Genomic DNA, 14,393 nt, shown 5'->3' on the forward strand with positions numbered 1-14,393 from the left:
AGTCTTGAGTTGCCCCTCTTTTAAAAATAAATAAATAAATATCTTGCTTCTCAAGATCCAGACTTTGTTTGTTTGTTTTTAATGGTCTTGATTAATAATTCTCCTGACTGTCTGAAGGTCTTTTAAAGTTTTTGCGATTTTTACTACAGTACAGCACTTGCCCCTGATCATTTTTATAGAATTTTTTTTGTTTATTTCTTATTGTTTGTTAAGCCAAAGTACTTAAAGAACCAACTTTAAGTAGTTTCCTTAAGCATTTGCACCATGAGGTTAAAACGTGTCATAGCTTAGCAAGGTCTGCAGTGTGTCCTTAAAAATATTTGCGGAAACTGGAAAAGCAGAGGACAAAAGAAGCAGCAGGCATGAGAAAAAACATACAAAAACAGCATCAACAGCAGCTGAACAGTATCTGAAAGTCATGTCCAAAGCCACATCAGAATGAAAGAGTGGCTGTCGAGAAGCCATTCTTAAGGAAGAGAACCTGGGAGAAAAGGTCAAAGTATGCCATATTATACAAGAACTGGACTAAAAATCACTTCCAACAGTCCTGATGGTGTAATGAATTCAAATATGAAATGTTTGTTCAAATAGCCAAACAGTAATTGTCAGTGAGTGTCTACAACCATCTGTAAAACATGGAGGAACAGCTACTGGTTCAATTTTGAAAATTGAAATATCAAATTAGAAAGGAAAAAGAAAAACAGTCCGATTTCGATCCACCATTCAATACTATGTAGAAAGCATCTGAATTGACTATAATCCCAAACAAAATGGCAATGCAATGAAAGCATATACGGATTCAGTAAAAACACAAACACAGTGGAACATTATTAGTCATGGATTGGCCTCCCCAGAGTTCATACCTCAACATTATCGAAGCATTGTGGGATCATCTTGGCAGAGAACGGATCAAAAGGCAGCCAACATCCAAAGAAGAGCTTTGAATGTCCTTCAAGAATCCTGGAGAATTATTCCCGAAGACTACTTATAGAAATTAAACGAACTTTGCCTCAGAGAGTTCAGGCTGTGTTGAAGAATAAAGGTGCTCGTGCCAAATATTGACGTTCAAGCTCGTTAGAACTGTACAACTGTATTACCATGTTTGTTTGCACAAGTTTAAATAAACCGTTGGTCCAATTGCCCATCTCTTGGCAAAACATAAAGAAATGCAGAGTAGCTCTTTTCACTTTTTGCACAGTGCTCTATCTGCGAGAAATTTTAAACTCATGGTCTTTGGCTCAATTAATGGCTTACCAGACCTTCAGTCCATTGTATGACCCGAGATATTCCCCTGCGTTTGCATATACACATTCACACTAGAAAATCAACAAGCAGTAGTACACAGCAGTAGAGCACAAACTAACACTTGCACAGCAGCAAACATAAACACTCAAGAATAAACAGTGCACGTACTTGGAATTCACAACTGCAGTAACATTCACAGACACGCAGCAGCAGCAGCAGCAGCAGCAGCGAACACTGATCTGTCTGACTGCTGGCTTATCAGGGAGTATACCACTGGGTTCAGATATTAACTCGCTTACACACAAAGAACGAGCTGCAGATGTAAGTGTAACATTCAGTGAGGACTAGGAAAAAAACAAAAACAAAGGTAAAGTTCAAGCTAATCAAGCAAACAGTTCCATAAAGTTACACTGTCTTAACTGTTGCTGCTTATTAAAACTGTCATCCATATAGGAGGTAATTGAGTTACATTGTCATGTGAATGAGGTCCATTTTTTTTAAACACTGAGAAGCATCACAACTGAGAAAAACAAACCTCTGACTTAGTTATAAAGATATAAGAAGTGTTTACTTTAAGGATCAATTCAATGTGAAGTAACCCAGATTTCTGCAGCTTCTCATACGTCAAAACGCAAAATACTTTCTCAAAGACAGTCTTCAAAAAGTTTGCGTCATCGTCAAATGTTTAAATAACAAAATGACTTTTTAAAAATTTGAAATCAGCGTTTTCTACTGCCCCCTGCCTCAATTTTGTGACAATAAGCAACAACAGTTGATCATCATCACACTTTAAATTTAAGTCTTAAGTCTTCTTATACAAGATTTGTGTTTAGTGACATACACATTCACTTTATCAGTAAACAACTTAAAATGACATATATAAATGAAGACATCTCTTTGAACAGCTTTGAACCTCACACAATAAAACCACAAGACCGTTGCATTGCTGAAAGTGTATGTCTGCATTCTGCACCAATTAGAAAGCAAGAACAGAAGTAGTAATACCAGCCACAGAGTCTATGAGACTCTCCAGGTTTTAAAATGACTAATAATGAAACTTAAATAACTAAGTAACGTAATAAAGAAACACGTCCGTTGGTGACATGTTGTCAGCCACGATATAATACAATGAAGCATGAAAAGTCAGCGGTAAATCACCACGTTCTCTCTGTCAACAACTGAAAGAAGACGGAGGACACAAAGCACATGCAAAACTGCATTTTCACTGTGCTCCACTGAGTCACTGAAACCAGCAGAAAGCCACAATTTCATTTCTTAACTGTGTGAAGACACTGCTCTGCACTGAAACTCACATTTCCACTACTCACTGATCATCTTGAAGTCCATTCTGTGAGAGTTGTTGCTAGCTACAGCTGGCCACGCTGCCTCCCACACTGACAGCTCAGTGCCGGGCTGACCGAGGTACACTCGTCCACATTTGAGCCGCCAGTCCCGTCTCTCCTGCAGCTGCCTGTGTGCTCTCTCTCTCTCTCTCTCTCTCTCTCACTCTCTCTCTCACTTTCTCTCTTACCTACTCCATTTCTAACTTGACCTCTCTCTAACTAACGCTTTATCTTTCTCTCCCTCTCAACTTTCTTTCAGTCACTCAGCTTCATTGCGTGTCCTCATCACCAAAGCGGTCTTTCTTCGATGTCTCCTGACTACATGCACTTCTCTTTTCCTCTCACTCTCTCGCTTGCGCTCTCTCTTATTACACACAATCTCTGTTTCTCTGTGTCTCCCACCCCCTCTTCAACGACACTATACATAGTTCTCAGCCATGCGCTACAGTCAGACCCAGCATACTATCCCACTACTCTGTCATAAATCACACACATATATAGATCATTAAAAACTTTGGAAATCTACACAGCTGTGCTCCCTTTTATGTCCTTTACAACTTTATTACGTGAAATTACTTCACTTTTGTTGCATTAATCATCAGGTATAAAAGAAATAAATAGCCAATTTACCCCCAGTCCCAAAAACGAAGCAGTATTTTTAAGCTTTACTAGTGAAAAAACGTAATGACTGTGCGTGTATCATGTCACAATAGGAATGTCAATGTATATTTAGTTGAAATGGGCATACGAACAATACGTGTTTTTGTAATCCCTGAGAGTTTCCTTTTGATTCGCCACCACATCTGCTGTCAATGGGTCTTAAAAGCAACACAATGTACAATGACAACAGAGTGGAAGAAAGAAAATGAAAGAAATAAGGAGAAAGAAACACCAACATTGAGCTAGAAGGATGGCAGCCTGTAAACTAAAGCCACTTACTTCCTTCTGAGCAGTACAATGCAGGAAATGATCTCAAGAAAATCACTTTAAACAACCCCCACTTAGAGTTGACATAAATATGGCTAAATCCCACTGGTCTTCAGTTGAGGGGTTTTTTTTTAGTCTGGATGCTTTAAGAGGAAAAAGGCCCGCAGACGTAAACATTTAGTGCCAGGATTACACATACACTATTTGAAGAGTTACACCTCCTTCACAGTCCTGAAGGATCGCACATTTGAGGGCCCCGAAAAGCGCTATATAAATGCAATCCATCATTATTATTATTATTATTTAAGCAGAGAGTGTGTATATGTAAGGAATATATTTTGTTTTGACTCTACTTACACAACCTGCTAGCATTAAGAGGAGGAATAAATACATCAGTCTTCACCAGACTACTGATTTAACACAGCCATGCTAATGTGTAAACGTATTCAAATATTATATCTAAATCTAGAAGCTGCAAAAGACAAGTATATACTTGAAGCCCACTAATAAAGCAACACATAATAATAAAGGTTAATGACAGAACTTTTATCGCTGCAAACCCAAGCTGTGAGCATCAATCGAGCGTTAAATAATAAGATAATTTGGCACAAGCCTGTTTTCTGGAATTACAAATCTTGTGTTAGCCGGCTGACTCGCTAAGGCAACACTTCAGTCGAGCCCGTGGAGAAGCATTCTTAAACAATGCAGGAAAAAAAGAAAACGGGGCTAAAGTGAGGCTGGAGTTGTGTAAGCGAGTTATCTGCTGAATCAGGATGTGAGAATGAAACTGACTCATCTGCGAGCGCGGGTTTGGTGAAGAAAAGCACCTTGCAATTGGTAGCTCAGTGGTTTTCAAATACTCTTGTCAATTGTTGTTTTATTTTGTCATTTTTTAAAGCAATTGCACTCGCAACATGCAATCTATGCATGAATGCCTAATCAAAGTCAAAGCTCTTGTTCAATTATTAGCATTTTACACCTGCTTTTGAAGCGGAATGAGAAATTCTCATTAAATTTCTGCCTTTCTACCTCACTTAAATTTCTCCATAGACTCCAGAGTTGCACATCCTACATTTGTTGTAATCTGAAGCAGACCTAAAATGGTACACAAATAAAGTAACATTTTAGCTCGTAGTGCAGGTTAGCTCCAGAATGTTGTGAGATCCTTTGCAGAACACGCAAAGATTTAAAATATCTTTGCATGTTCTGTATGCAAACAAACAAACAAACAAACACAATGTATACAGAAGCACATAATCACATATGTGCATTTTCATATATCAAACATGAACAACGCTTGGCATCAACCAAATGTTGATGCAACAGAAAAATATAACGCATTTATACAAATATATGTATGAGGAACGAGAAAAACCCTTTCATTTCTTTAGAGCGACAGGGCAGTAAAGAAGCCTTCCACAAACACACCACCTTTCAGAACTCATAGGAAAACTAAGAATAGACCAAGGCCAGTCCAGCAATAATCTTTGGGGTGGCTGTAGCTCAGGTGGCAGAGCAGGTCAGCCACTAATCAGAAGGTCGGTGGTTCGATCCCAGGCTGCCTCCTGGCTGCATGCCAAATATCAAGGTGGTGGTCAGAGGGCCCGGTGGCGCCAGTGTCCGGCAGCTTCGCCTCTGTCAGTGCGCCCCAGGGCAGCTGTGGCTACAATGTAGCTTACCATCACGAATGGGTGAATGACTGAATGTAGTGTAAAGCGCTTTGGGGTCCTTAGGGACTGAGTAAAACAAATGCAGGCCATTTAGAGCGTTTGTAGCAGAGACGCAGAACAAGTTTCAAAATAAATAATCTGTATTGACACTATCCAATCCTAAAATTGTCATGTGCATATAGTCTGAATACACTAGGAACAGCAAACTTCTCATAATCTCTGTCTTTATATCATCAAGTATGAGAGCCATACTCTAAATATAAATATATACAGTGGACACACAATGTGCACAAGAAATGAATTAAGGAAATAATCTGGTAATAAATCTGTAAATATGTCTGCATATGTACTATTTACTTTACTAGTTACTTTAACAGCTACATAACTTTGATTGTAAAGCTTTGAAAAAACATAAAGACCAGAATCAGGTTAGAGCACTGAAGAGAGGAACAATACCAAAAATGGTAAGAAAGCAATAACAACACCAACACTATCCAAGTTTGAAACTTAATGCAGAGCTTGCCCAAACTCGGGATAATAAAATGTCTTTTATGACATCAGATAATCACTTTAGCCTTCACGTCTTTAAACCTGTGCCCTGACAAAATGTCAGCTGGGGGAGTCAATGCCTTACCCAAGGCCAATTTTACAGTAATAAAGACCACTTCTGACTTTTCAATTCAGCACTCCTTACTTCTAGGCTCGTAAGTGCTTCAGAGCTTTTAAAAGAGGAAAACTACAGCATGTGTTTGTTACAGGGATATCATAGTCTCTGAACTAAAAATAAACTAAATATAAAATCATTCAAATTAGATTCAATAAATATATTACATCACAATAGCAACACATGCCTATTTAAAAGCACAATAACATGGCTATGGGTAACTAACTTTGTTGCTTGATAACAAATTCTACAAGTTTTGACGGGCGGGGTTCATGCTATGCATGAGCAAGACTTCTAAGCTGCTATGTGTGCGCGCGTGTCTGGCTCAATTCTGTTTCCTGTAACACCCATTAGAACAGAACAGTGTGTCACGTTAAAGATATGCACTGTGTAAGCGTGCGTCTGTGTGCGATTGTGTGTTGCCTCAAAAAAGCTGGCCTGACAAAAACAAATGCTTTATAATTATTAACACGACCGAGAGCAAATCAAAAAGAAAGAAACAGAAAAATGTGTTTGCATACTTGTGTGTGCATCTGAGTGTGTGTGTCTCCTTGATCCTGTCAGAGACAGCCTGTCCGCTGTCTCACTGCCAGTGGAAATTAATGACAGTATTGGCTTACATTTAAGTCATACGTAACATCTCTACAGAGAAGGTAGACAGACAGCTGAACAACGGACCGACAACCTGACTGGTTGGACAATGAAGTCATGTGGAGACTGAGGAAAAAGGGCAGTGAGAGTGAGAAAAAGAGGTGAAACGCAATATGCATGATAGAATTTAGCTTATTGTCTTATCTTCTCACAACTGACATTTTAATTTACTCCTCAAAGCATTTAAGTGGCAGAGCTTGATGATCCTCTGCTGCATAAAAAGCTGGAATGTAAGTCTATCATGCTGTGATTCCGAAGCTTTTCTGGGGAGCGGCGCAAGCATGTTTGAAGTGCATATCGCCTCTTTTCAGATAACCTGATGTGTGTGTAATGAGTGTTGTGTAGACTCTGTGATGTCTGGAAGTTTTTCCTTCCTTCTTAAACCACTTGAGCACGAGTGTATCTAAATTAGAGAATAGAAGGGAAAGAGGGAGACGGTGAGGGCTATGTGAATGGAGAGAACACAGCAAGGCAAATAAAAGAGAATGGAAAGAGGGAAAGGCCAACCACTGGGATCAGCTACAGACCCCAACATACCCAGATCACGCTGTGGATAAGGAATCATGTGGGAAAAGTGCAGAGAGGAGGAAAACGAGGGGAGCAATAGACCGCAGGGGAATAATGAGAATCCCAGAAGTTCCCGCTTCACTTGGGATCCAATTTGTGCACCTCTGTTTATTATCTTATGAGCAGAAATAAGAGCCAATTATCCTATAATGTTGAGACAGGTGTCAAATTAATGGAAATCTTAACAGAAAGTGTCTTAGTAAGGTGTTAGACCACCACATTCTGCCAGAACAGCTTCAGTGTGCACTGGAATAGATCCTCCAAGTCTCAGGAGTCTCTTCCAAAGGATGCTGCCTCATTCTGTGTTTTGATGATGGTGGACAGCGCTGTCAGTCCAAAATATTCCACAGTTCTTTGTTCGCATCGAGATGATGATTGCAAATAGGATAGCATTTAGGTCACTTCATACTTCTCAAACCTTTCTATGTCGTCTCATGCTCCGTGATGCGGGCATTATAGCAGAGAGCATGTTTCACTCAGAACAAGTAGAATAAGTGGGATCAAACCATGCCAGCAAAAATGTCCTCCACAGCATAATTTATTATTATTTTTCCTTATAATGTGTCATCTGTCTGTGTATTTAAGATACACATACTCTATATCACATTATGTTATTTTCCCAAGATTACGTGCATGCAAACAACAGCATGAAGCCTACCTTTCAAGACAGCGTGGCTGTTGGGGCACTGGGGTAATGGGTAAAGGAGTGCCGTGCGAGCACCAAGCACGAGTGTGGCCTCTAGCAGTGCTCCAGTTAGCAGGGAACCCAACTTCGTCTTCTGGCTACAAGACCGATAAAACCTAGAAATAAAGTTTGTTTGCAACTTTAATCTAAATATCTCATGATATATCCAGTCTGTAATTTCCAGAGCATTCAGATTACATAACTGAAGGTAAAATATGTAGCATTTTGGGGATGCATGCAGCTGACAAGCAGCACCACTGTCTGTTAGCAAAACTCTTACTAGTTAATGGTTTGACCAATTAAGAACTGGAAAGTAATGGGATATTCTCTACAGCACAAGATTTTTCCCCCAATTATGTTCATACGTCTTGCATGCAGTATAATTTCACACCTAAATTCTCTTCATTTTGTAAATTGTATCATTTTGTGGACTCAGTCATTTCCCTTAGGACAAATTTTGGTTTAAACAGGACATTTCAGACAAAAGAAAACATAAATATCCAAACCTGGAGGTGTAAGATGAATGACAGTGCTGAGTTTTAATGTAGGGCTTCAGATCAAGGCTGGCTGGGCTGCTGCTGACCAAGTCCACTGGCCAGAGAGACTCCCTGAGACAGACACATCCAGGGCACAACAACAGGAGCTTTTTGGCAGGATGAATCAGGTTGATCTCCTCTCTTTCCTCCACATAGTTGTTAACCTGTAAAGGAAGCCATTACCAAAATGGTTATTTGCAAAGAACTAAAAATGGAAACACCTGTTTGTAGGAAAGAGACCTTATACATGTCCATATAATCAATATACACAAGCAATTCTAAACAGGCTTGACTTTTTCACATACAGTGCTTACCAAATTTATTAGACCAACTGTCATTGAAAACAAAAACAAAAAAAACAAGCATTTTAGAAATCTGGCAAAAATTGTTGAAATCTAAAAATTAAAATATTATTTATTTGGCAAAAAAAAAAAATACATTTTATACCCAAATCATAACATTCAACTACTAAAACAATTTTTTATGTTCAGGGATCTGAGTAAATAACTATAATTTTAATCAACTATAATCAAACTCAAAAAATAATAATGTGCTTTAGTATATTTTTTCAGCTTTTTGTTAAACACTACATTTAAAAATGCATATGTAACAACATGAACTATAAGAAGTAACAGCACTGGTAATTAAGGGCAACAGTGGCATTAAACTTACATTTTTTTTAAGCACTATACATACATTACGTTGGCTTTTATTTATATAAAAGTAACTTCCATTTAAAGGTTTTGTTTTCAGGAAGTTGAACATACATAATGAGTACTATATGATCATCTTTAACAACCTTGAATACCCTTGTACGCGCTAATAGAATACGCAAGATGAAACAAAAATGTATGTAATCCGGTGTAGTTGCAGTGTATTGTGTAACATTTGAATTAGAGGTCACTATCATGAGCTTCTTCGACATAGTCATTCTTAGAAGCAATTTCTCTTCAATGACAAGAAAAAAATCAAAGCTTCAAAAGAAATAATTAACTGAGAGAACTGCGATTGAGGCACAAAACAGATAGGAAGAAAGGGAGGAAAAAGACCTTGACAGAGTGAGACAGACAGATATGTGGTACATAGAAAAAGGCGAATAACAAGGAAGATGGAGAGGAGAAGGCTGGAGGCAGCTGTCAAGCTTTACTGGGTGAACGTTTTGACCTTTATTTCATGCTCTTCTCAGAAAAAAATCCATCTGACTTAAAGGAAACAATTATCAAAAAAATATCGCTTGTTCCTTGTCCTTGTTTGAACCTGCACAGGGGCTCTGCTGGCACAGATTTCAGAGAAACGCTATTAAGAAAAAGATTTTGTGGCACTGTAAGCGGGCGTTCATGCTGAGGATGGATATCACAATGGGGCAAAAAAATCAATACTGGTTTTAGAGTGGGGAATGAACACAATACAAGTTTAATGAGGACATATTCCTCGAAGTGTATGATCATCAACTGCTTGATAAAAAAAGCAAAAGGAGCAAGATTGCAGAAAAGCTAACGTCTATACAAATACTAGACACTGACTGGCACTGGTGTGGCATAATATCCACATGCACAACCGTGCATATTATATCTCAGTGGGATGGGTTTCCTGCATGGGGTGTAGGCCTAGCTGTTGTCAGATCTGGACCATCCCCAGGGAAAGGAGACATATCAGCCTGCACGTTTAGAGAGTCAGAGTCAAGAGTGAGAAACACAAAGAAGAAGGGTTACACACAAACGCGCACACGCACGCGAGTGAGCATAATTACCAAAAGCCTAAACTTTAAACAACATGTTGGAAGGAAAAAATATAAAACTGACATTAAGCATATTTGGGCTAATCGCCTCTCCCAGTTCTTTCCCTCTTCTTATCTAACATTTCTCATAAAAGACCTTCCTTTACTGGCATCTAGAGACTGTGCATGTCCACCGAACAGACATTAAGTCTACTACTTTAAAAGGGTAGTTTTTCCACAATGAACGCCATGTTTGACCTGGGCCAAGCATAGCACTCGTGCCTTTTAATATTTATTCTGCATTTTAAAAGGGGTTGAATTTGAGTTAATTAGAGCTTGATTTTTTTTCTGTTTCCCATTAGTAATAAACATTCATGGGCAGAGAAGTTTCGCTGCTAGTAAACACTGCATGAATGCTCCAATACTGAGTATCAAAGCAACAGAAATGCCAGTGGACCAAGCAGCTGCAAATAACCCCAAAACAGAAGAAATAGAGACTACAGAATTACATCTATAAACTGTTTAGAGGTGCAACTGATTCAAGGAGTCAAAAAGAAAGTACATTATTTTGATAAGCAATTATCAAAGTGTTTTGTTTTTCTCCGATATGAGTATTTGATCTTTTTATTAGTCATAAAAAGCCTTAAATATGTTGTGGTTTTGAACGTTTCGTAAGCCATAACAAGACATTTGATTAAATCACCAAAGATGTGGCCTCATTTTCATGGATGGATTCAAGGATTTCCTTTTATTTTGTTGGATACTTTTTTCCTGGTATTCTCCTCTCCTGTAAAATATCTGGCAGTCCAAGACACTTTTGTAAAGCGACCAACTGTTTTAAGACTTTTAAATATAAGTCGCTGTAATAATGAATAACCCCCGTCTATAACAGCTTTTGAGAAAGACCAAAACAATGAATCCCAGACTAAACAATGGTCCATAAGTCTAGCAGCTCTTTTAGACACAAGAAAAAAGTCAAGGTAATCCATTATGTGGCGATCACATGGGGCAACATCAAGTCTGTTGTTCTCCTGTAACACTAACTCTTTCAAACATGTAACAAATGTTTTAGTAGCACAACAGACCTGAAAATTGGGAACTAACAAAGTAAGAAAAAGAGTGCGTACAAGCATGTACGTGTGCTAAAGTGAGCTCAACTCCAGAGGACACTGCAGGGAATCTGCTGCTGCTGCTTTTGATCGACACAAAGCAGCTGTCCTCACACACACACACACACACACACACACACACACACACACACACACACACACACACACACACACAAAGTCATTATCAAACTTCAGGCAAACACATGGGGAAAGAGGCTGAATTTCCAGTTAAAAGGAAACCCACCTCCTCCTTTTTTTTTTTTTAGGCTAAACTCCAAAACTACAGGTCACCATATATTCATCATACACAGGCACATTTTTCTTCATATTATAGAACACTGCTGAGTTTGTCATTCAGCCAGTTAGTTGCTACTAATATAGCATTGTATCTCATGTTACACTGTGCATGTGCAAGAAATTTTAATGACTTAAGCTCAGTTTAGGGGAATTGTGAATGCCAGAAGCGGCTGCACCCACTCAGCTCCCATGGACGTAACATATTATCAGTTTGGCTGATTGTCTTTAAAGTAACTGCCTACAGTTTGGTATATGATCTGTATTTTGGACCATTCTGGACAAATCTATCGTGCTTTAAGTGCTCAGCTAGAGTAAAACTGTGCTGCATAGGAAGTATATACTGGATTTATGCTGTATCCTTTAAGCTATACAATTTAAGTTGAGTTGTAAAATCTTACATGATGTCGTTTCTCCATTCCTGGACATTTGGAAAGCGTGGACTCAAAGTCATTTGTTGCTGCCACTTACTGTATGGTGTCAACCTACCTTCTATCAGTACTGCGACCAAGGTTAGCTCCTGACAGCTGACATTTCCTTCATACCTTTCTCTTAGATAGATGATTTCCTTTTCACCTTTGAGTTCAACCGGGGCAAAATGGCATCACCGATGTGACGGTGCAGTTGTTCTATGTTCCTATGAGCATGTTTGTTTGAGCCTTGCTGACATCCATACACCTTAAACCGAGGACAGGAATCAACTGTGTGGTGCTTATAATGGTTTCAACAGCTAATTGGGCATATTAAGAAAATAAAATTACACCTGACATATAAGCTATGAGTTCAATAAAACCTACAGAGCTGAGTTTCCTATTTAGTCCCATTAGCACCCTGCTGGGTAATTTCTCTGCCTGGCAACAGCCATTTTGGGAATGGATTAGCAAGGGGCACTGCAGGGCACCACACAGACTACTGAACTTCGAGCTGGAATGCACACAGTCAAAGACACACGTATGCAAACACATGCTAAAATGCAGACACCCAAACCCATTGTGACTCATGCCCGTGCCGTAATGTATATCATGCCAGAGGCATAAAGTCATGTATGAGCATGCTGGACACCAAAGACGCTCATGCAATCCCTTTGAAATCCAAACGATCCCCATCTTGAACTCTTTACTTTGATCTCTCCGACCAATCTCACATGCACACTCACAATGACACCCCCTGACCTCCATCAACAGTGTCTTTCTAGCAGTGACACCAACGTGTGCGTCCACACTCCTCTGCAAATACTTCTGTTTATATATTATTCAAAGTTTAAGTACCGAGGCTCAACACTGCTCAGCTGCCAAATGCAAAATGCCACAGAAAAGACGGCGCGACTGTATATTCCACTTGCCTTTCCACCATTTCCATATATGCACACGCAAACACACTTGAATCTGGTAATGATATCATGCAATTAAACACAAGTGTACACATGGGATTAGGCAAACCACTGTAATAGTACCATGCCCCCCCCCCCCAGATGCACTCTCCCACGAAGCTGACATTCAAGGAACAGAAATGCATCATTCTGTCTTAAATCTACTTTTAGAAGCATCCTGGAGGGTCTAGGTTAGTTGAGGTTACTGGTTGTATTTTCCAATACAATTAATGCTTTGCAGGAAGGAAGAAAAATGTAGGTGTGTGTTTACAATGACAGTTTCTTGCAAACACGACAGATTTCATGACTGATAGATGCATAAAAACAAGCTAATTAGTCCTTCAAGGTATTCAACCTGAAACCGGAATTTTCAGTTCATTCTATTATCTTATGTGGATTATATTTGCTTGATTAATAAATAATATCAAAATTAGAACCTACCCTTTTCTACATTAAAGATTAGCATGAATACATTGTATTTCTTCGCCTTCAAGAAGACCCTAACATATTTAATGCTTCTCTTTCATTTCATATTAAAGCAACCCTGAGTTCTTAAACTGCTTAACAAAAAGTTCCCAAAGCATAAATTAGAAGCTATTTATTCTTTTCATCCAAGTAAAACTTTACTCAGAGTTTGTGCCTTGAAACACAAGGACCAAAGAGCACAACATACAAATAAATTATATAGTAGAGTATGAAGAAAAAGCACTGTAGCTGAAAACATTTTTTTTTCTTCGAACTGCCAAAAACTGACTTCTCCAAGCATAGAAATGAACTCTGTAATTCTCTGAATATCCACAACATCATTCTTGAAATACTACAAATTACTAGAAGTTTTACATGCAGCACAGCCTAATCTTTCAAAACTCAATCACATGATTTTGGACTGTGTGTTTGCTTTAATGCGGCGAAAGTGAAGCCGACGAAGCTGGAACACGTGAAAACCTGCCCACCCAACACGACGAGAACATTTAAATCAACTGGGCCTCGTCTATTTGAAAGCAAGGTGAGGGGCGAGTTATGGACAGCAGCTCTTCTATCTCAGCACAGGGACACTCTAACCCCACCCTCCCCAGGAAAAGTATAAACCAAATCAAAGGACATAAACCAAGCAAACCCAAACATGCCAAGAAGATGTCCCGCCACTCGGGCTGAACATGTGATAAGGTGCAAACGTGTTTCTTACTCTCCAATCACCGGTGCAGATTTATATGTATGCACATATCACGCCATCCTCTTTATCCCGGCAACCTCTAATCCTGGTTTGTATCACTAAGAAACTCTCCGAACTGTCCTGCTCTGTTCTAACCTTTCCTGCCATTACTGTCTCCAGAAGGTAATGTTTGCTTTCCTGCACCCTGAGCCTGGACAGTCTCACTACTGACTGAGCGCCGTGCTCATTTGCGTCTACGTTTATGTCTCATTTTTTAATGTATTTATAGTTACACTGCTATGCATTAAATGAAAAATGCAGGCTCTATAAAATGTTAATGTTCATTTGCGAAAATAACCAAACATTCAAGTGTGAACGACACACCTCTCTTGCAAATTGAAGTAACTGATTTTCAGCAGGTCTTCCTTCCTCAACACTTCAAGCCCTGGTATACTTTCAAGCA

The 14,393-nt window shown here is 39.1% G+C and overlaps 1 protein-coding gene across 7 annotated transcripts in view; it reads right to left on the reverse strand.

The window, feature by feature from the left end:
* plce1 (phospholipase C, epsilon 1) overlaps window positions 1-14,393 on the reverse strand; it is a 79,059-nt gene that overhangs the window by 33,440 nt on the left and 31,226 nt on the right. For 6 of the 7 annotated variants that reach the window (XM_076887502.1, XM_076887501.1, XM_076887500.1 and 3 more), the window contains 2 exons: window positions 8,259-8,452; window positions 7,726-7,868 (listed from right to left, as the gene is read on the reverse strand). In XM_076887502.1, the coding sequence (XP_076743617.1) occupies window positions 7,726-7,868; window positions 8,259-8,452 (337 nt within the window). Of the gene's footprint in view, window positions 1-2,573; window positions 2,909-7,725; window positions 7,869-8,258; window positions 8,453-14,393 lie in introns of those variants that run through there. The other variant, XM_024803470.2, reaches the window with a different exon arrangement.

This window comes from Maylandia zebra, linkage group LG8 (assembly GCF_041146795.1).
Source record: "Maylandia zebra isolate NMK-2024a linkage group LG8, Mzebra_GT3a, whole genome shotgun sequence".
Classification (NCBI taxonomy): Eukaryota; Metazoa; Chordata; class Actinopteri; order Cichliformes; family Cichlidae; genus Maylandia; species Maylandia zebra.